Here is a 23778-nt window from a genome sequence, read left to right as displayed (position 1 = left end):
CAACTGGTCAAAATAACAAAAAAGATGCAGTGTTGTCAGACCTCAAATAATGCAAAGAAAATAAGTTCATGTTCATTTTTAAACAACACAATACTAATGTTTTAACATAGGAAGAGTTCAGAAATCAATATTTGGTGGAATAACCCTGATTTTCAATCACAGCTTTCATGCGTCTTGGCAAGCTCTCCACAAGTCTTTCACATTGATGTTGGGTGACTTTATGCCACTCCTGGCGCAAAAATTCAAGCAGCTCGGCTTTGTTTGATGGCTTGTGACCATCCATCTTCCTCTTGATCCCATTCCAGAAGTTTTCAATGGGGTTCAGGTCTGGAGATTGGGCTGGCCATGACAGGGTCTTGATCTGGTGGTCCTCCATCCACACCTTGATTGACCTGGCTGTGTGGCATGGCGCATTGTCCTGCTGGAAAAACCAATCCTCAGAGTTGCGGAACAATGTCAGAGCAAAAGGAAGCAAGTTTTCTTCCAGGACAACCTTGTACGTGACTTGATTCATGCGTCCTTCACAAAGACAAATCTGCCTGATTCCAGCCTTGCTGAAGCACCCCCAGAACATCACCAATCCTCCACCAAATTTCACAGTGGGTGCGAGACACTGTGGCTTGTAGGCCTCTCCAGGTCTCCGTCTAACCATTAGACAACCAGGTGTTGGGCAAAGCTGAAAATTGGACTCATCAGAGAAGATGATCTTACTCCAGTCCTCTACGGTCCAATCCTTATGGTCTTTTGCAAACCTCAGCCTGGCTCTTCTTTGCTTCTCATTGATGAAGGGCTTTTTTCTCGTTGTGCACGACTTCAGCCCTGCCCCAGCTGCCGTTTGCCATTATTTTTGTAGGTCACTTGATGTCATCCTACGGTTGTTGAGTGATTTTCGAATGAGTTGGCGGTCATCCCGGTCAGTAGAGAGTCGTTTTCGCCCTCTGCCGGTCTGTAGCTTTGTTGTCCCCAATGTCTGCTGCTTGACCTTGTTCTCATGAACCACCGTCTTTGAAATTTTAAGGACGGAAGCAACCTGACGCTCACTGTATCCCTCTGCCAGTAAAGCCAGAATTGAACCCTTCTTTTCCTCACTCAAAACTTTCCCTTTCAACTCTTTTGGCATGGTCCATAGTTATTTTTGATTAATATTACTTTTGAGGTACTATTAGCACTGTTTTTGCCATCCAGCTGGTCCTTTTGCAAGAGGATAGTGATGACCACAGCAGTGGTTTTTATACTTTTCCTCATTAAATAAGATTTGATTCAGGTGATCATCTAATCAGTAGAATGAGGTGTGCCTGTGTTGGAATTCAAAAGACACTGGAATGGAATGGCTGTCACACATAATAAAAAATAAAAATAAATTATTTACTTTTTAAGTCATTTAGCAGACGCTCTTATCCAGAGCGACTTACAGGAGCAATTAGGGTTAAGTGCCTTGCTCAAGGGCACATCGACAGATTTTTCACCTAGTCGTCTCGGGGATTAGAACCAGTGACCTTTCGGTTACTGGCACTACGCTCTTAACCACTAAGCTACCTGCCGCCCTAATACATGTAGAGATGCTGATTTAAGAAAAATTTGCAGTGATCTCTTAATTTTTTCCAGAGCTGTATATCATTCGCCAGTGCGTTTGAACCTAAAAAACAATACATTGTAATCGTTATGTTTCATGTTGTAGGTATGTGTATTGCTTGAGGTTTGTCTTGTGATCTGTTTCTCATGCGGTATCATCTTAAAATAAAAAAAAATGTCAGGTTACTCCTTCCTCCAGGAATGGAGACTGATATGGCCATGTGTTGCTTCTACATGTATGGGTCAATTATGTGCCTATACTGTACATGCCACAGTACATTATTAGAGGTATGACATATAGACATACAGTAACAGACATACAACACAGTTAGTAGCAGTAGCACAGTAATTCAACAAGGAGAGTCAGTGGCCATGTCAGTGCTCTCTAGACCCTAGGAGCTACAGTGGATGGCACTGACACACACCGCGCGGCACGAGACCCCACGTGTCAAATCCACTGCAGGGATATTGATTTATTTGTTGATTATGTTCTTCTACTTGCATGATTCTAACCCAGAAACACTGGGATATGTAGAGTAAAACGTTGTGTGAAATAAACTATCAGCACAAGAGTGTCAGAGAATGTCGTAAAGAGGTAAGTGGCACCTTGGTGAGAGGAAGAAGATTGCTGCTGCCACTAAATCAAACCATGAAAGTTTCCTATTACAGTATTTTGGACTGTATCGTAATCCATTAATTTGGACAAATGGTTCCGCTGCTCACATCAAAACTGTCTTTCACCTCTAACAGAGGAGGGGTTGGGGGACGGGTAGGTGGAGGAGGTGGGTAGGCCGTGGAGGAAGAAGGGGGAAACAGGGTAGCAAATAGAGGCCAAGCAGCACTTGAGCCAACAGTGATTACAGGTGATAATTGTAAAATATTTTGTGTTCTTTTCCCCCAGCTTTGAAGTCTTGGGCCTTGTCTGTTCAGGTCCTGGAGGACACTCAAGCTTGATTTATGACAGTTTCACGATAGACATCCAAATTACACTGTACGTTAGTCCAGCCATGGCAAGGTAAGAATCATTCAATAGAACGTGGCTAATTGTTGCCGTAGAGATATCTGATGTTCATGTCACACATGATGATGTGTTTTTGCTCCATTTTCTCAGCTATAAGGTGTAAAGAGGAGTTTGTTGATGTAGCTTATCTGATGAAGTCACTACGTGTCAGGAGTGAAACCACAATTAGTAATTGTTTTCACTGAACACCAACAATAAAATACTTTACCCTTGACAATAAAATAGTTGGGTGCGAAATAAGTGAACTTTGATTAAGTGATTATTTGTAAGGTTGATTTCTAACATTGACATTTGATGATAGTGTTGTAACATCCTGATAGCATTTTAGGACATGTATTTACATGACAAGTTTATGTTAACCTCTTTCAACTACTGTGTGTTTGAGATTCCTGGCAGGCGAGACTTAGTGAATCACAACGGCTGCTACTGCAACACTTTCTCAGTCCTAAAAAACCTATTAATGGACGTAAAAAGTGACTCATTGTTTTTAAGATAGCATTCCTATCTGTCAGGACATTCATAGAAAAAAATTAGCCTACAGAAATTTCACAAATGTCTTCTACGCACCATTCGTTTTTGGGTACTCATTATTTTTGAGATAGCATTTCTACTGAAATATTCCAGACATTTCACAAATGTCTTCCCTCCAACAACATACCATGTATTTTTTTCTCACAACTTTGTAATGCTGCTGGATATCATCACATGTTCATGTTCCATGCTAATAATGCACCTCAGAAGCAGAGGAGATTCTGCATGACTGGGGAGGCTGGGGAGAGGAGAGGAGGGGAGGGGGTGTGAGTGTCTGAGCAGTTGACTGATCCTTCTCCTGTTTGCCCCCAGGGCCCTCGTAAACACATAATACAACTTTGCTTTTAGGCAAGCCTTCCTACAATGTGACACATACAAAAAGACACGTCTTTAAAAGCACCTCTCACCTGTCAGAGCCAGCCAGAGGTATGAACTGACTCACTGAAAGGAGCTAAGAGACAGTAGAAGGAGAAAGATTTGGGCTTGTGGTATGGCTGAACACTAGCACTGTCTGCCGTTGCATTGGAGTCACGTAGGATAGGACAGGAGCTTGGAACTACCAGCCCGGTGGAGTTTCACCAGTTTTACCTCAGAATGGAAGGTAAACATCTACAGTGTCTGCAGAAAGAGGCACCAGTGACAGACCTGAGCCTGTCTTCTCAGAGTAGAGTACACAGGGGGAGTGTGGACACCAGGCCAGCCATGAGCAGCCATGGCATTCTCACCAAGTCAGAGTTCTCTGAGGAGGAGCAAGAGGGGAGTCTGCTGGGTTTGGATGAGGAGGACAGTGGCAGCGAGGACAGCGAGGCTGGCTCAAAGAAGTCTTCAGAGAGCGAGAGGGGCACGGCCGGCAGCTGCCCTGACGAGAAGAGACGCAGTCGCCCTGTCCGCTCCAAGTCCTGCCGTGTGGCCGCTAACGTTCGTGAGCGCAAACGCATCCTGGACTACAACCAGTCATTCAATGCGCTGCGCATGGTGCTCAAACATGACCTCAAAGGCAAGCGACTGTCCAAGATCGCCACTCTGAGGCGTGCCATCAACCGCATCTCTTCGCTGACCGTCTTCCTGCACTCCCACCCCAGCCCCAGCACCCTGCCAGGAGGACAGCCACACTGCACCCACGCAGAGTGCCTCAGAGGGCAGCCCTCGGCTGGGATTGGGGAGGCCATGCTGGTCCTGGGGAAGGACAGGGAAAGAGAGAGGGGCTTCCAGACCCCGGTGGAGACCTACTGTCTGCAGCGTAAGCCTCAACACCAACAGCAGTCCCTGCAGGATCACGGTGCCCACAAGGCTCCCATCATTCTGCCTCCAGAGCTCCAGCTCTACACAGACACCCCAGGAGGAGGACACCCCAGCCCTTCGTGCCTGCCCTCCCCATCCTATGCTCACTTGTCCCCAACTGAGACCCAGTTATACACGCCCTCGCACCCTCACGAGGAGTTGAACAGCCCCCAGTACTACAGCAGCAGCAGCGAGTGGAGTGGGGGGTCAGGGTACCCATTTGGAGTGAAGGCCACCTGTCGCCCGAACCACACTGACAGCTTCTCAGACTCCTCTCCTGCCGTGCCCTTCACGTGGCAGCTGGGTTACCTGCAACGGTCAGCCGGCTACCAACAGTTCCTTACCATGCACTGACTGAATGAACCCAAGACATGGGCTCTACTGGAGGGCACCGACGTTACTATCTACAATGATGTCAAACAGAGGGAAGCTGACGTGTGTATATGTCTATGTATGCGGAGTGTGCATGGGATTGCAATGATGGCTTTGGCTATTTGGCTTTGCAAGTGGATTTCTTAGTAATGTCTTACACTTGTTTAAACAGATTGACAAAAGTGATGATGAAATGAAATGTTACAGCAGAAGTTAGTAGAATACAGTATATGTTTTACGTCCAGTAGTCTCTAAAAGCGAAAGGAATGTGTTTTAACATTTCAACATGTGTTTGTAATGCAGAATATAATGTGCTAAATATAGATACTGAATGAGGTGTATGAATTGTTAGTCTTAAAACAGAGCATCTATATTTTTGTTTACCTGAGATATGTATGTTTACATGAGAAAGATTACTGTTTTCTCAATGAGAGAATCATAGTGCGTCCTTCCCCTGCAGCACAAAACCCAGAAAAGCAACTTGTAGTCATTATTATGGAAGTGTCAGAATTGTGCCAATGCAATTTGTATTTTTGTAAGAATTTAAAGATAATGATGTTATAATAAAGAGAATAAAACATGTTCTGAAAATTATGAAACCCATACTTTTTTGAAAATGAATACAGTGTTTGTTATCACTGTTTGGAATATTTCTAACATAAGATGATGGTTTTCAATGATTACTTATACAGTTTGGTTTCTTACCCCTGCGTCTCTCCTTTGAAATGTGTAAGTTACAACAGACCCCCTCGGCTCTTCTCCTAGACACTGAATGTTACACTCTGTCTCTCATCCTATAATTAGCATTGCCAACCGCATTCCTTCTAGGTCAAGGAGTGTCTGTCAACGTTGAATGATACGAATAAGTAATTATGCATGTAGACATCCTTGCAATGTAATTGACCTTGAATTAAGCTGTTTTGAGCAAATCAAATGACCCCATTTCTGATTCTCAACAGAATATGGAAAAAATGTGTGTGTGTATGTGTGTGCGTGCATGTATGTGTGTGTGTAGGGGGATAGAGGGAGGTGTTTATGGTACCGCTATACAGGTCCTTTACATCCCTGATTCAGGAAGGCCTGTGCCATAAAGTCTCTGACCTCTAAGTGCTTGTGAGTAGATGAGCAGGTTGTAGTCAGGATCATAGCAAACCGATTCCAGTAAAAGCAAGACAGATCAGGAAGCTGATAAAGTAGGAGGAGGAACAGAAGCGAAGGGCTCTTCCCCCCCAGGGATGTGAACAGTGGCAGCTCCTGAAAAAATTCTCAGGGGGGGCAATTTTTCTGATGATTTAGGTGACCTACACACATTTTTAAAAAGATATGTCCAGCAACAACATGAAGACAGGGGCAGCATATAAGTCAATACCAGAAGCATTTATTGACTGATCTCAAAAGTGTTGGCTTACAAAATCAAAATAAGTTATCACAGTAAAAATAATCAAGGGTGTTCTTTCACATTCCTCAACACTGCATAAACAATATGCATTTCCATAAACAAATGAAATATCAGCTGAAAATACAGCATCTTGGTATTTGTTCAGATTGCAGGATCAACAAGAGCTTTTACCAAATTTTTTTGCCTCATGGTTGAATTGGAAATATGTGCACCTGAGCATAATTCACAACAAGCAAGCAGGAGCTTTTGATAGAGGCTACTGAAAACATTGATGCAAGTTATTGGTAATAAGACATTTTTATAGACTTCCATATTCTGCCCTCTTGTATAGATTTGTGAAAATGAACAGTGATAGACATTTTGCCTGAAAACAGAATTTGAAAGTAATTTCTAGAAAAGGTAAACACAGCTATCTGTATGGCTTTGTAAAAATGAACAACCATATTCTGGCCAATTGTATAGATTTGTAAATATGAACAACCATATTCTGGCCAATTGTATAGATTTGTAAAAATGAACATGAACAGATTTTTTTTATTTTTTACTTTTTTTTAAATGAAAAATAACTATTTTAAACAACATCAACTGTGAACTGATTTGGGCGTGTGTGTGTTAAAGAGACAGACAGGGAGGGACAAAGAGAGAGAGAGGCTACATTACTTGTACTGAAACTGTTCTCTTCTCTGTTTCAATACAGCAAAGCGTTCAATGACTTTCTCATTGAAATCAGGCATGCTGAGGACTAGTTCCCTCTCCATGGAAAGCATGGCCAGTGCATTCAGACGTTCCTGGCCCATTGAATTTCGCAGGAATGTCTTAACTCGTGTCAAAGTTGAGAAACATCTCTCAGCTTCAGCTGTTGTCATGGGAGTAGTTATGAGGATGTTCAACAGAGTCACAGTCTCAGAGAACGTCTCCTGGAGGTTGTAGCTCATGAGAACCTGGTACAGTGCCAGTGCACCACAGCATCCCTTGAATTCAGGATTCTCATAGATCAGAGATAGTTCTGTCTTGAGCTTTGCCTTGCTCAGCATGGGGTATGCATTCACAGTGGCATTCAGAGCCTCATCAGGAAATGAATGGCAGTACCTTTCAAACATGTCTGCTTGCAGTAAGGTAGCACTCACAAGGTGGCCAGAGAAAGAGAACCTTTCTTTGGTGTGATCCAGGATGGTGTTGCAGACCTCTTCAGACAGCCTCTGCTTCTCCTCTTCTCTCAAAGCTGTTCTGGGTCTTTTGGCTCCTGTTGCTTCTTGCAGCTGCTGTTGAGAGGAGTCCCTGAAGGCAAACAGACCAATGTGTTTGTTGGCTTTGTACAGTATTGTTGTCTATGTGATGCACAGGTATATGCAATGTATCCATGTATAGTACAAATAATTCAGTTCCACTTAAAATGGGCAGGGATGCATAAAGTCTTTAGTGTTTAAGTTAGCCTTTGTGTCTCACATAGCCTGGATGTTCAGCACAGTATACAGTGGTGCTCATAAGCTTATGATCCCATGCTAAAGTTGACTAAAAAGAGGAATAAAAAAGAAAAGAAAATTGGTGTCCTTAAAGGTTGGATTTTCCAACTTTTTTAATTAAGTCATTAAGATCAATTTCCAAAAGATGATTTTTTTATTTTTGTATTCCTCTTTTAGTCAACTTTAGAATGTGTTCATACACTTATGAGCACCACTGTACAGTACACATAGTATATAAAATAAGCTAGATTACACCACTGGCCATATATAATGAGAATAATGTAATTTCAAACACAAATGCAGTCTCCTTTCATGCATACATTTTCAAATAAAGCTCTGCTTTGAGAAAGATCGAATGATATTGTTTAATCTTACCTTATGGCCTGCACACTGCTTGTGAAGCTGTCGAGGGCACGTTTGATAAAGACAGCATCGATGTCCTTCTTCTGTAGCTTCTGGTACAGAATGTCGACGTGGGGCATGATTTTGTGAAAAAGCCACAGGAAAAAAATAAAATCTTCATCATGTAGCATCCTCACGTAGCCAGATGCCTCTCTCACGGTGGGCTGGTCAAATGAACCCAATGAACCCGTCCGGATGGCTTCAAAACATTCTATGAGGTCGTCTCGATTCTCGTAGACAGTGTTCACGACTCTGCTGTTGAAGTTCCACCGTGTGGATGAAGGTCTGGGCAGTCTTCGTGCAACAGTCTGGTCAAGAATGCTGGTGCGTTTGGGTGACCGGGAAAAAAAAAGTTGCAATCCCGCTCAGATCGGAAAAGAAAATGTTCACTTTTTTGATGCGAGAAGTAGCTTGCTGCATGATCAAATTCAGCTGATGCGCATAGCAATGCACGTAATGGGCATTCTTGAAATGCTCACGCACCTTTGCTGCACACCAGCCTTCTCTCCCCTCATCACACTGGCTCCATCGTAAGCTTGCGCAATGAGTTTGACTTTCTCGTCATCGGCAAAAAGACCGTTCAGTCTCTCCAAAAGCACACTGGCGATTGAGACTGAGGTTGATTCCGAGATGGGAAGGAACTCAAAAAAGCGCTCCTGCACTTTGTGGTTGCTATCTATGTACCTCAGCACAAGCACCAACTGTGTCTGTGTAGAAACGTCCGTGGTCTCGTCAGCTTGGATAGCTACGAAGTTCGCCGACTTCACCTCCTCCACAATATGTTCCCTCGTGACCGCTAGCATACACTCCAGTAGCTCGTTTTAAATGGTCTTTGATGTGCCCTTGAAAACTTTAGCATTTTTAAGATGGTCATCAAACACCTCATCTAATTGTGCCACAAAGTTGACAAGTCCAAGAAAAATACCAGGGTTGGTGGAGCCCTCAGTTTCATCTTTGCCTCGCAAAGCTAACTCAAACACTCCGCAAAACTTCACACACTGGATTAGCCGGCTGAGGATGTGGCGGTTCTTGCTAACCTCATCGTTGTGGCGGCGGACAGCTAGCCTGTATCCCTCATCCAGTTGAGTGGCAATATTCACTCTCCCCAAAGCAGACAATCTCAAACAGCTATCCATGTGGGTCTTTGACAGCTCATGTTTCTTAATCTTTTCTGAAAGATGGTGCATGTCGGTTACACCAGTCGCTGTCCAAGCGGTGCTGTCTGCCGTGCCGCCTTCAGGGTGAAAGAGTAAGCAGGGGTAGCAGAAAACTGCATTAGCTACATCGCAGCCTGCTAGCCAGATTTTTCGTTCATACCAATTTTTGGAAAATCCTCGGGTGTAGGACTTTCCCCCTTTAGTAGAAACCTGTTGAATTATTAAATTTGGTCTGGGAGGTCCTAATTGTTTCGTTGCCAATTTATCTTGATTTGTTCGCCGACAAAAAGGAACTTCTTTCAAAGAGACAATCGAGTTGCACTGAAGGCTAGCCATTTTGACAGTAGTAGTGAATTGATTGATGAGGCTACCCGCTCTTTTCTTAGTTACGTTCATGGTTATGTTACGTATGACGCAAAGCGCGTAAGTGCAAGCCCTCAGAAACCCATAGAGATTGTATTGAAAGCTCTGATATTTGAAAAAATTGATTTTACATTAGAGGCTATGAGAGACTTCTGGGCGATTTTCAACCTGACTGAAATCGCCCCAAAACGGGCGGGGCCATTTGAAGCACGACTTTAGCCTGATTGGACATTTAGTGGCAGATCAGACGTCTAGATTAGAACACTGATAACTACTGTTGCCGTGATATAATTGATTAGAAAAAAAATCCCTTCCTTTTCCCGTTTGGCAGTGCGTCGCCCATATCGCCCTAATGAACACACCGCCCCTGGATGTGAAACACTGTATTTTCCAGAAAGAGAGACAGACAGACCTAAACTGTGAACTTGTATGCCCTTTTATATACGAGCTGTAATTTAATGTATCCATAACATGATTTGACAAGCATATTAGACACTTACATAATCTGTAGTACAAAAACCTTATCAACCATTTCGTTTTTACTATTAGTGTCCTCCAGAGGGCAGTCACATCATTCATTATTTTTAGCGGGAGTTTAGACCCGAAACAGACTTAAATTCGCCACACTATCTTCTCAGACTGTTAGCGAGCGGTCACGGCTAACACAAAACAAATGGAATATGTTAGCTTTAGTCAACTTTCGCGAACTATTTCCCTTGTTGAACACACCTCAGGTAAGAAACCAGACACAACAGTGCCACAGGGAAAATACCTGGCCAAGTGTTGAATGGGGATTAAGATGGTAGTCAGTCATGTGCCTCCTTGTACCTTGCGACAGCATGCATGGTTAGGCTATGAGGAGTTCACAACTATTGACAATCTTGGGAAAAGCTAACTACAAAACCCTCTGACTTGAACATATCAGACAGATGGGTGAGTCTAGTAAAAACAAAGACTGGATCAAAGACAAGACGCCCTCAGGCCGTTCCTGTCAGTTTTACAAGAATACATTTGTCACCACAGGATGACACTGTCTTTTCCCCCAGACAATGATGATACTCAGACAAGGACAGATAGGGCTATAGTTTATTATCACTCCTGGGGAAACAAAGGCAAACAAAATTTAAAACTGAAATATTTAAAAACCAAAATACCCACATTTGAAGTACTCCTTCTTATGGAGTCATTTTGGTCAAATGTGAATGTTTCTTGATGTGAATTCCAGGCTGAGAGAATGTCCATGGTACTTCCCATCTCTTCTGTTATTGCAGTCAGAGTGAGAACCCCCCCTTTAACAGTAGAGTGGTGGCGTCTGACTGTGTCTGTCCTTCCTGCAGCATGCTCAAAGTCACCGCCGTCATTTGCCTCTCTGCAGTGACAGATCAGCAGTTGTGCTGGCTGGCTCCCTGTCACTGTCACCCCAGCCCTGATGAATGCTGTGGAGTGTGGCAGTTACACTGGGGAAAGTGCAGAAAAAATGCCTGTCCCAGAAGATTGCCTCATTCTCGCCTCTCCATTGCCCGCTCTCCCCTGGCTCGCTAGTCCAGTCGTGACAGGTGGGAGACGGGAGGTGATTTTTCACTATGCCCTGCAGCTCCTGCCTGCCTGCCTGCCTGCCTGCCTGCCGGACGGCCACCCACTCCCTCTCTCCCATTCTGAATCCTTCACCTGTGATAAAATGACACCACAAAGTTGGGGCCGCCCATCGAACCCATCAGCCCTCAGCCACAACCATAATGCCATGCCATGCCCCCTCTCACAGCCTCGCCTCACACAGCATTAGTAGTGCTGTCAACTCATACTGAACCTAATATAAATATACACAGTGGCGATTTTAGCATGTCAATCTTGGTGGGGCAAAATAAATAATAATTGAGATGCGTACCAGCAAAGTCACTACACAACACAACACAACACAGTACTAAACAATACATTAATTGCAATATAACGGTGACAAACGGTGCCCACAAACTGTTAGGACCTACATAAAGCTGTCCCAACAGCAGAGTCCCAACAGCAGTCCCAACACCTTACCACTGCTACACCTGTCTATCAGTGGAGCCTTGTCTGGCAGCGAAACACTTCATTCAGCCTCATTTACTGCCTTTTAAAAAAACATAGCTGATATGACTGACTTGCTTTAACAAATGTGGTTTCTACTGACAATTGAGATGTACAAACTATGGCATAAGGGGACAACGAGCGGATAAGAGGCAATCCGTAATTTCGATTAAGACATTAATGAGCGAGCTAAGACGGACGTAGTCAATATAACTATTTGTTCAGCACTTTTGAAATGTACAGAGACAGAATTCAGAACATGGGCCGTTCTTACAGTAAAACTCCCTGTACACCAAGTCAGAACCGTAGGATTCTATTGTCCCATGTAGCTCAGTTGGTAGAGCATGGCGTTTGCAACGCTCTGGATAAGAGCGTCTGCTAAATGACGTAAATGTAAATAAAACGTATCGGTGCTCATCACAATTTCTGCCGCGCTCAAAACAACTGTTAACTCAGACCTGGAAAATCTGACTTCAGTGAGTTCAAGACAACTGGGAACTCAGGAAAGAATGAGCTCCGACTGGGAAAATAAGTTTTGAACGGTAATCCAACTCGGAATTGTAAGTCAGGAACTCAAGCCTCTTTCTAGAGCTACGACCTGAAGATCACTGACATCATCATAATTCAACCTTGTTTTTTTGAGTTCCCAGTTGTCTTGAAAGCACCATAAATCCAGAGAATGCCAGCATTTGATGACAAAGTTTGATGACAAAATTTTCCCATGAAGGACTGCCGCACCACCTTCCTGTTCAACTGAGCACAGCACAACAAGGTGAGTCCAAAAATGTCTTGTATGCTGCTGCATAAATTATGTAATATGCCAGGGAGATACAGTTGAAGTCGGAAGTTTACATACACTTAGGTTGGAGTCATCAAAACTCGTTTTTCAACAACTCCAAAAATTTCTTGTTAACAAACTATAGTTTTGCCAAGTCGGTTAGGACATCTACTTTGTGCATGACACAAGTCATTTTTCCAACAATTGTTTACAGACAGATTATTTCACTTATAATTCACTGTATCACAATTCCAGTGGGTCAGTAGTTTACATACACTAAGTTGACTGTGCCTTTAAACAACTTGGAAAATTCCAGAAAATTATGTAATGTCTTTAGAAGCTTCTGATAGGCTAATTGACATCATTTGAGTCAATTGGCGGTGTACCTGTGGATGTATTTCAAGGGCCACCTTCAAACTCAGTGCCTCTTTGCTTGACATCATGGGAAAATCAAAAGAAATCAGCCAAGACCTCAGAAAATAAATTGTAGACCTCCACAAGTCTGGTTCATCCTCGGGAGCAATTTCCAAACACCTGAAGGTACCACGTTCATCTGTACAAACAATAGTACGCAAGTATAAACACCATGGGACCACGCACCTGTCATATCGCTCAGGAAGGAGACGCGTTCTGTCTCCTAGAGATGAAAGTACTTTGGTGCGAAAAGTGCAAATCAATCCTAGAACAACAGCAAATGACCTTGTGAAGATGCTGGAGGAAACCGGTACAAAAGTATCTATATCCACAGTAAAACAAGTCCTATATCGACATAACCTAAAAGGCCGCTCAGCAAGGAAGAAGCCACTGCTCCAAAACCGCCATAAAAAAGCCAGACTATGGTTTGCAACTGCACATGGGGACAAAGATCGTACTTTTTTGAGAAATGTCCTCTGGTCTGATGAAACAAAAATAGAACTGTTTGGCCATAATTACCATTGTTATGTTTGGAGGAAAAAGGGGGTTGCTTGCAAGCCGAAGAACACCATCCCAACCGTGAAACACGGGGGTGGCAGCATCATGCTGTGGGGGTGCTTTGCTGCAGGAGGGACTGGTGCACTTCACAAAATAGATGGCATCATGAGGAAGGAAAATTATGTGGATATATTGAAGCAACATCTCAAGACATCAGTCAGGAAGTTAAAGCTTGGTCGCAAATGGGTCTTCCAAATGGACAATGACCCCAAGCATACTTCCAAAGTTGTGGCAGAATGGCTTAAGGACAACAAAGTCAAGGTATTGGAGTGGCCATCACAAAGCCCTGACCTCAATCCTATAAAACATTTGTGGGCAGAACTGATAAAGCGTGTGCGAGCAAGGAGGCCTACAAACCTGACTCAGTTTCACCAGCTCTGTCAGGAGGAATGGGCCAAAATTCACCCAACTTATTGTGGGAAGCTTTTGGAAGGCTACCCAAAATGTTTGACCCAAGTTAAACAATTTAAAGGCAATGCTACCAAATACTAATTGAGTGTATGTAAATTTGGTATATTTTACCCTCTTAATTTCGCCAACTGTTCTGACTTTGTAGTGCACATGTAGCCTAAAGCCTGTTTAAGAGAAATGTCATCATCGAATATTGTAAGAGCTTCCATTGTCTACTTATATGCCCCCTTTATTTATCCCATGGTTCTGACTTGGTGTACAGGGAGTTTTACTGTAAGAATGGCCCATGTTCTGAATTCTGTCACTGTACATTTCAAAAGTGCTGAACAAATAGTTATATTGACTACGTCCGTCCTAGCTTGCTCATTAATGTCTTAATCGAAATTACGGATTGCCTCTTATCCGCTTGTCGTCCCCTTATGCCATAGTTTGTACATCTCAGTTGTCAGTAGAAACCACATTTGTTTAAGCAAGTCAGCCATATCAGCTATGTTATTTTTTAAGGCAGTAAATGAGGCTGAATTAACTGTTTCGCTGCCAGACAAGGCTCTGCTGATAGCCAGGTGTAGCAGTGGTAAAGTGTTGGGACTGCTGTTGGGACAGCTTTATGTAGGCCCTAAAAGTTTGTGGGCACCGTTTGTCACCGTTATAGTGCAATTAATGTATTGTTTAGTGTTGTGTTGTGTTGTGTAGTTGCTTTGCTGGCATGCATCCCCCCCCAATAATTTTTTGTTTGCCCCACCAAGATTTCCATGTTAAAATCGCCACTGCGCCTACAGGAGGGAGCTGTTGAGGATGGATGGCTTATTGGACCTTTTGGTTGTAGTCAATCTCTGACACTAGCACCTCTGTTTCAGTCTCAGAAAATTCATTTTTCTCTACGTTTGTTTCGGTGGCGCAGTTGTAGGCTATTTCATGATACGGCGTTGTATATTATCACAGGCTTTAAAGGGCTGATTTTGACCATATATGGTTCATTAGGGTGTTTCAAATGCAAATAGCCAAGGTCGTGCACAAGCACTAAGGCTGAGAACAATTGGTATTTATCAACGGTTATCTCCTACCACGGTGCCTATGACACTCGTAGGATTGTTTGATAAATCACACTTTTTCTATACGTAAGAACATTCTAAATTCCGTTCTTAAGTAGTATTTTGGAGTAGTTTCTACGCAATATTGATAAATGAGGCCCCATGCTTTTTCAGGAGTGGATCTAACAGGCAGAACAATTAACCAGGCAGTGTCTAACTCAGCAAAGAGAACCAAAGCAGAGCAGGCAGGATGAGATGAAACCCTGTGTCTTTACAGTAATGTTGGAAACAGCTAGGGCAAGGTGGCCATTTCTTTTCCTCATGACAATCCACAAGAGATATACACGTGATCATATCTGGCATCTAACCTACACAAACCATGCGGTGGTATCACCAGAAGTTGCTGTTGTTTTCTCTTTTACCCTAGGTAGCAGATACCTTCCATGACAGGGAAGAAAGCAACCCAGGTCTTGTGATGACTCCTGGACCTTTTCCATTATTTTATCTCAGGGCATCCCCCCACAGCCTCCTCCTCTCTCTCTCTCTCTCTCTCTCTCTCTCTCTCTCTCTCTCTCTCTCTCTCTCTCTCTCTCTCTCTCTCGCTGTCATGTCTCCCTGCTAGAGTGATCCAGTGAAGTGAGCTTGTCACTGTCAGAGAGTGTTGAGCTCTGAGCCAGTCAGCCAGGTCTGAGTCATGTCCTGCTGCTCTGAGGCCACATCAGTGGAGGAGGTGACAGCTCAGGCTTCTCCCTAACCAAGCGCAACCCTCACAAACCCTGACGGAGTCCCACAGCTCTCCTTCATCTCTCTGTCTCTATGAGTCAGCCGTCTAAGAAAGGGCTCCTTCTGAATATACCTATAACTCTAAGTCTCTGTAAGTCTCCAAAACATGTCCTACTCAGCCTACTCTCCATATTTATAATCTCTAATCAAAAGCTCTGAGTGATTTCAGGGAGCTGAACGATGTCTTCATTATCTGAGCATTTCTTCATCAAGATACTGTAAATGTGACAGAATCAGATTCGTTATAGTTTTTCATCCAGAGGCTCAAATCACAGTAGAAATGTCACAGTAGAAATATAAATTAGCCCGCAGCACCAGTGTCCATACTAATAACTTCATTAATGCTGGATCAACAACATGGACACATCTATCAGACTAAGCCAGCTGGATCAACAACATGGACACATCTATCAGACTAAGCCAGCTGGATCAACAACATGGACACATCTATCAGACTAAGCCAGCGCTGGATCAACAACATGGACACATCTATCAGACTAAGCCAGCTGGATCAACAACATGGACACATCTATCAGACTAAGCCAGCTGGATCAACAACATGGACACATCTATCAGACTAAGCCAGCTGGATCAACAACATGGACACATCTATCAGACTAAGCCAGCTGGATCAACAACATGGACACATCTATCAGACTAAGCCAGCTGGATCAACAACATGGACACATCTATCAGACTAAGCCAGCTGGATCAACAACATGGACACATCTATCAGACTAAGCCAGCTGGATCAACAACATGGACACATCTATCAGACTAAGCCAGCTGGATCAACAACATGGACACATCTATCAGACTAAGCCAGCTGGATCAACAACATGGACACATCTATCAGACTAAGCCAGCTGGATCAACAACATGGACACATCTATCAGACTAAGCCAGCTCCACTAAAAGCAGCATTCATCTCCCCCACTACTGAGAGGCACCCGTAATAGCAATTTATAGCACTGTCATTTCATCTCATTACAACTAATTTGTTTACGAGCAAAAAAATTAAAACGAAGTAACAAGGCACCATAAAACAAATTGCATCTCTGGCCCGCATGCCAGAATTTACAAATGATAGTCATCAAGCAACAACAAAAACCTCATTTGCAACGCATCCATCCCTTTTACATTTTAGACAAATGCTGAACAAAACAGTACATTAAGAGTGCAGGCCAGGCAGGCAGTGCTGAAATGGAGTCTGAGAAGGAGAACAGTCTAAAAGTAGAGCATGGACTGAGGCTGCATTTTTCAAGCGTCCAATCCCTCAGCTCCATCCAAGTGACCGCTCTGTGGTCAAGTGAGTGTGGAAAGCAGACTTTAAAGTTCAGTTCCCCCTTCGCCCTCGGCACCAACAGACAGACAGACAGACAGATCGCTCTCGGCTCTTTGTATGATGAAAGGCCAACTCAAGCGGGGCTGTTTCAGTCCATCCCTGCAGGAAACGAAAGAGGGAAAAAACCCTCCCTCCCTCTCATTCCTGATGCATGAATGTACTCTAACTGCATGCAAACAAAGAAAGGGGAAAGGGCAGAGAGAAATAGCTGATGGATGCTAACAAACATGGAGGAGGAGGGAGGAGGATGGGGGGGAAGCAGACCAACTCCTGACATTTCACAGTGTAAAGGAGGTCAATGTTGAACTGAGTCATCCCTGGATTCATTCATTACTAATATGCATTGCTGCATTCAGTTTAGCCCCTGAGGATAAGCTGATTTGTACGCACGGATCGGATGACAAACACATTATCTTGGACATTACTGCATGGCAAGGTGATGAACATATCTGGCAGGCAGTCCATGTTCAGACTATAGTCAGACACATTGTCCTCCATTTGCTTACAGAGGGTAATATAAAGCCAAGGAAAGGACACAGGGATTTCATGCTATAAGCCTTTGTGTCTTATATCTGTGTTGTATATGCAGCCTGCATGCATGGATGGTAACCTGTAGTTTATAGGACGTGTTAATCCAGGCCCAGGGTGCGGTGTAGCCTACTTTACAGAGGACTCCTAACATTAATCCTCTTCATCCCCTGGGCCCAGTTTTTCTAAATGTATCTATCTGGAGTTCACCCATCGGATAGGACTAAATGCATAGAAATAGAATGAATAGAACGGACAAATCATTGACTTGAATGGGGACCCGTTCTATTCATTCTACTTCTATGCATTTAATCCTATCCGATAGGCAAAATCCAGAAGGATAACTTTTGAAAAACTGGGAACAGAGCTCTGCTACTTGATTTAATTAGAAACCTTAGAGTTCTGAAGAGCTCATCCCAGCCTGGGGTACGTCAGGAGCAATGCTAGTTCTCTGTCCCTGAGATGGTTACAGGGTTTCTCATCTGCATCAAGGGCAAAGCAGAGGCATCCATTAGCATCTGTTTAATTGGTATTAATTAGGTTTTATGTGAGTGCACACCTCTGTCAAGGCTGTGGTCGGCGCCAGGCAGCGTCAGCTGTAATTACAGTACTTGTAGTTTGCATGGTGTTGTGCACATTGACACAAGGCACTCTGGATAATAATTGAGCTTTCATGTCGATAGGAGCAGACTGACTGTGCAGGAGTGAAATGTAAGTGTGAATGTGAGAGCTTCTCCAAAGGCTCAAGATAGCATGAAGCTCATATACCCATGGGAGAGGTGTGTGGGAGTCTGCACTGCAGTGAGGATCTGTGATGGAGGAGATGTTTTACAGTAATACTTCACCTGCTGTTCTATACAGAGACCATTTCCATGTGTCTGTTTCTCATTAGGAAAAGCAATCAGCGTGTTCATTATGACCCAACCACAAAGGGATGGACTATTTCAATCTAGCAGGGGAGACAGACAGCGATGGCCTGCGCTGCCTTCCGTTAAGTTTGTGCTATGACTATCCATTTCTAATTGCACTAAGACCTGTTCCTTCTCCATCCACTATATTCTCCATCAACAGTAAAACCAGACCTATTGATTAGCAGCCCACAGGAGAATTCAGTTAAACAATCATCTGGTGAACAAGCATTTTTTGCGAAGCCAGCAGAAAGTCATCCCTCTCCTATGTTCTAACCAGCCTCGTAACAGGTCAGTAAGGCTGTGTTTACATAGGCAGCCCAATTCTGATCTTCTTCCCACTATTTGGTCTTTTGACAAATCACATCTGATCTTTTCACATCAGCTCTTTTTCGGGGCTGATCTGATTGGCCGAAAGACCAATTGTAACAGGAGGGGGTCGCAGTTCCGGAGCGACCCACTAGGTGTCATCCTCCGACAACCTTAGGCACCTCCTCACTCACAGTCGGGACTAATCATCTTCCTATTGGTGTCACCTGTGTCTATCTGATTCACCTGTGTATTTATGCCCTCACTTCCCTGTGTTCCCTTGCTCAGTTTTGTCTGCTAGTTTCACTATGCGGGACGTATGGACAGGTACGTGAGAAGTGTTCTCCCTGTTTATTTATTATTTCAGTCATAGTTAGTATTTCGTATTTTTGGCTGTCTGCCTGTTTTTTTTAGTCTTATTTGCTCCACCTTTTGTTTTCGTGTAATGTCTGTTATTTTGTATCCTGGCTTCGGGACCATCAGTAAAGTTCCTTGTTTCACAATCTCTGCCTACTGCCTACTGTCTAACCTGCACCGCACCTGGGTCACACCTCACACCAACCCTTACAGAAATCTGAGGCACTATGGACCCAGCAGAGGCAGCACAGTGTCATTGGCAACGCAGGGAGCCATGCTGAACCAGCATGACCGCAGCCTGCAGCAGATCACCGAGAATCTCCGCCAGCTGACGATCGCATGCAGAACCGGGTGGACACCTGACCAGCGGCGGCAGAGCGGAAACCGCGGCAGCGGCATCTCCAGTCGTGCCTGCGACATCGCGGGAACCCCGCCTACCACCTCCGGAGAGGTACGACGGACGTTCAGAGGGCTGCAGGGAATTCCTCACCCAGTGTTCCCTGATATTCAGCCTACAACCCTCTTCCTTCCCGACGGAGCAGGGCCGGGTGGCCTACATTATCACTCTGTTGACGGGTCGGGCCCTTTCCTGGGTTACCGCAGAGTGGGAGAGCCAAACTCCAGCGTGCTCCGATTCCTGCCAATTCACCCGGGAGCTACGCAAGGTGTTCGACACCTCTCGGGTGGTGTCGGGGCACGAGGCCAGGAGACGGCTCACAGCCTGTCGGCAGGGTGACCATTCGGTGGCGGACTACTCTGTGGAGTTCCGGAGCCGGGCTCGAGAGGCAGGATGGGAGGAGGCCGTCCTGGTTGTCCTTTTACGCTCATGGGCTATCGGAGGGGATGAAGGATGAACTCTCCTTCATGGAGCTGCCTGAGCGACTGCACGGCCTCTTCGACCTCTCGGTGCGGGTAGATAATCAGCATCGTGAGAGGGCGCACAAGAGAGGCATGACGCAAGGCGTGCCTCCGTGTCCCACTATCTGCCCGGAGGCTTTCCGCCGATTCAGGGAGGAAATGCCTCAGGAGGAGGCTATGCAGCTGGGTGCGGCGTGCTTGTCCAAGATGGAGAGGCAGAGGCGTCTGCGCCAGAGACGTTGCCTGTACTGCGGCCAGACAGGTCACCACTGCGAATCATGCCCGGAGAAGCCGGGAAACGAGAGGGCTCGCTAGTATCAGGAGGGGTGCTAGCGAGCCGGAACCGAAGCCCCAACTCCAGAGACTCACAGACTTTTCTCACCGTCAGGGTTCAGAGGGCCCACGCTGCGCATCGGGCGCATGCACTGGTGGATTCTGGGGCCGCGGGAAACCTGATGGACGCGGGGCTGGCCTAAGGGTGGAGCATTCCATTACTCTCCCTCTCTGAGCCAGTTCTGGTCATGGGCCTGGACGGCCGGTCGTTGGGTTTTGGGCTTCATCACCCGGCACACTGTTCCCATGCGTGGGTGGCGGGGGGCTATATCCAGTTTTTCATTGGGACTCTCCGGAGTGTCCCCTCGTCCTCGGGAACCCCTGGCTGGTCGCCCGGATGGTTGCCCAAACCCCGTATAGACTGGTCCACGGGGCGGCTCATCCTGGAGGGAGGAGCCGCCCCCGTCCTGTTCCAGTCTCCAAATACCGCTCATCAGCCCAAACCACCGTCCCAGACCACCTATCAGTCCTCACCTCTTCCCCAGGTCCCGCACTCTGAACTGCTTACTGCCCTAGCGGTGGTTGCCACCGGGAGGATGGCGGCTACAGACTCCGTCACCGGCCCAGACCTGGCAGGCGTTCCCTGGGAGTATTGGGATCTGAGGGAGGTTTTTAGTATTTAGTAAGAGGCATGCCAAGAGCCTAACTCCTCATAGGCCATACGACTGTGCTATCGATCTCCTACTGGGCGCCATGCCCACACGAGGCCGGAGACGCTGGCCATGAGGGAGTATAACTACGAGGCACTCGTCGAGGGTCACATCCGTCCCTCTACCTCACCCGCAGGCGCAGGCTTCTTCTTCGTGGGGAAAAAGGACGGTGGGCAGCGGCCGTGCATTGATTACTGGGCGCTCAATGACATCACGGTTAAGAACCGCTACCCACTCCCCCTGATGATGACAGCATTCGAGTCATTGCAGGGAGCCTGGGCCTTCACCAAGCTGGACTTATGTAATGCCTACAACCTGGTGAGGATTCGGGAGGGGGACGAGTGGAAGACAGCGTTTAACACACCCAGTGGGCATTACGAGTACCAAGTCATGCTGTTTGGTCTAGCCAATGCACCTACGGTGTTCCAGGCGTTGGTCAATGACGTGCTCCGGGACCTCCTCGACTACAGTGTCTTCGTGTATTTGGATGATATCCTCATATTTTCGAAGGACATGTGTGAGCACCAGCAGCACATTCGGCAGGTCCTCCAACGCCTTCTCCGTCACCAGCTCTACGTCAAGGCGGAGAAGTGTGTGTTCCACACTGAGACAGTCTCCTTCCTGGGGTTCATCGTCACCCAGGGGGACCTACGGATGGACCCAGCCAAGGTCAGCGCGGTCCTGGATTGGCCCCAGCCCTCATCCCTCAAGCAACTACAACGGTTTTTAGGGTTCACACATTTTTATAGGTGATTCATTCGCAATTTTAGCTCCCTAGCCGCTCCCCTGACAGCCCTCACCCAGACGAGCGTATGCTCCTTCGCCTGGACCCTGGAAGCGGGGAACGCATTTGATGCGCTGAAGCGGCGCTTTACATCGGCCCCGGTCCTCGGGCATCCTGATCCATCCCTGCCGTTCATTGTGGAGGTGGATGCTTCAGACGTTGTGGTGGGAGCAGTCATGTCCCAGCGGTTCCTCACGGACGCTAAGACACCCCTGCGCGTTTTTCTCCCGTCGGCTGTCCCCGGTGGAGCGGAATTCCGACGTGGGGAACCATGAGCTGCTAGCGGTGAAGCTCGCCCTGGGGGAGTGGAGACATTGGCTAGAGGGGGCCACCCATCCATTGAGCCTGATCCGGGCAGAGGTCCATCAGGGAGGATGTACGTACCCAAGGCTGCGCGCTCGTGACTGCTTCAGTGGGCACACGCGTCCGACCTCACCAGCCATCCGGGGGTTGCCAGGACGTTGGAGTTCCTGCGTAGGAGGTTCTGGTGGCCATCTGCTGAGGGGGATACACGCGCCTTCATGGCTGCTTGCCCGATGTGCGTGTGCACAAAGAGCTCACGTCAGCCCCCGGCAGGGCTGCTCCGAATCCTGCCTATCCCCAAGCACCCTTGGTCCTACATCTCGCTGGATTTCATTTCCGCACTACCCCCCTCTGATGGATACACAGTCATCCTGGTTGTTGTGGACCGGTTCTCGAAGGCTGCCCACTTCATTCCCCTTCCCAAACTCCCGTCGGCCCGGGAGATGGCTAAGTTGGTGGTGCAGCACGTTTTCCGGGTCCATGGCCTTCCCCAAGATGTGGTGTCGGATCGGGGCCCTCAGTTTGCCTCCAGGTTCTGGAAGGCGTTCGCCACCTGCCTCTGCGCCTCCGTCAGCTTGTCTTCCGGCTTCCATCCCCAGTCGAACGGGCAGACGGAGCGCGTCAACCAGGTTCTGGAGGGGGTGCTGAGGTGCTATGCCTCCAGCAACCCAGCTACATGGAGTCAGTGACTGGCGTGGGCGGAGTACGCCCACAACACCCTTCTCTGCTCGTCCACCGGCCTGTCCCCCATCCAGTGCCAATACAGGTACCAACCCCCCCTATTCCCCGAGCAAGAGGAGGAGGCGGCGGTCCCGTCAATCCAGGCCCACAACAGTCGCTGTCGCCGCACCTGGAGGCGCTTAAGCGGGCCTCGGTCATGTCTCAACATCAGGCCAACCGCAGGCATCGCCCGGCCCCAGTCTTTCGCCCGGGACAGAGGGTGTGGCTCTCCATGCGGGATCTTCCCCTCAGCTTGGAGTCCAGGAAGCTGTTCCCCCGGTTCGCCATTCAGAGTGGTCCGGCGAGTCAACCCAGTGACCTACCGCCTGCAACTTTCCCCCACCATACGGGTGCATCCCACATTCCATGTGTCCCTCCTCAAGCCCGTCTCCACCTGTCCCCTGGCTCCCCCACCTCGTCCTGTTCCCCCGCTGCACCTCGTCTGAGGGCAGCCGGCTTTTACTGTGGACCGGGTCCTGGACTGGTTGGGGTCTCCAATTTCTGGTGGACTGGGAGGGTTATGGGCTGGAGGAGCGGTCCTGGGTGCCCAGGAGGGACATTCTGGACCCAGGGCTGATAACAACATTCCGTCGCCTCCTCCCGGAGGCGCCGAGGTGAACGGCTGGGGCCGTTCGTCGGGGGGCACTGTTACAGGAGGGGGTCGCAGTTCCGGAGCGACCCACTAGGTGTCATCCTCCGACAACCTTAGGCACATCCTCACTCACAGTTGGGACTAATCATCTTCCTATTGGTGTCACCTGTGTCTATCTGAATCACCTGTGTATTTATTCCCTCACTTCCCTGTGTTCCCTTGCTCAGTTTTATCTGCTAGTTTCGCTATGTCAAGCAGTACTAATCAGTGTCTGATCGCGGGACGTATGGACAGGTACGTGAGAAGTGTTCTCCCTGTTTATTTATTATTTTAGTCATAGTTAGTATTTCGTATTTTTGGCTGTCTGCCTGTTTTATTTAGTCTTATTTGCTCCACCTTTTGTTTTCGTGCCTACTGTCTAACCTGCACCGCACCTGGGTCACACCTCACACCAACCCTTACAACCAATTAGTGAAGAAAATATCAGAATTGGG

The 23778-nt window shown here is 46.6% G+C and overlaps 1 protein-coding gene across 1 annotated transcript; it reads left to right on the top strand.

Annotated features, from left to right (window-relative positions):
• The first annotated feature begins 3561 nt into the window (after window positions 1-3561).
• Window positions 3562-5342, top strand: LOC121568337 (class A basic helix-loop-helix protein 9-like). The gene has a single exon (XM_041878891.1). It carries the CDS (start codon window positions 3719-3721, stop codon window positions 4757-4759), a length of 1041 nt encoding a protein of 346 aa, XP_041734825.1. The 5' UTR covers window positions 3562-3718; the 3' UTR covers window positions 4760-5342.
• The last annotated feature ends 18436 nt before the right edge of the window (window positions 5343-23778 follow it).

The sequence above is a fragment of the Coregonus clupeaformis genome, chromosome 6 (assembly GCF_020615455.1).
Source record: "Coregonus clupeaformis isolate EN_2021a chromosome 6, ASM2061545v1, whole genome shotgun sequence".
Lineage (NCBI taxonomy): Eukaryota > Metazoa > Chordata > Actinopteri > Salmoniformes > Salmonidae > Coregonus > Coregonus clupeaformis.
Note: the sequence above shows the minus strand (reverse complement) of the source record. Positions and strands in the feature narration are given on the sequence as shown.

Excerpts from the sequence above, each read along its gene's own strand:
- LOC121568337 (XM_041878891.1), top strand. The coding sequence starts at position 3,719 with ATGGAAGGTAAACATCTACAGTGTCTGCAGAAAGAGGCACCAGTGACA.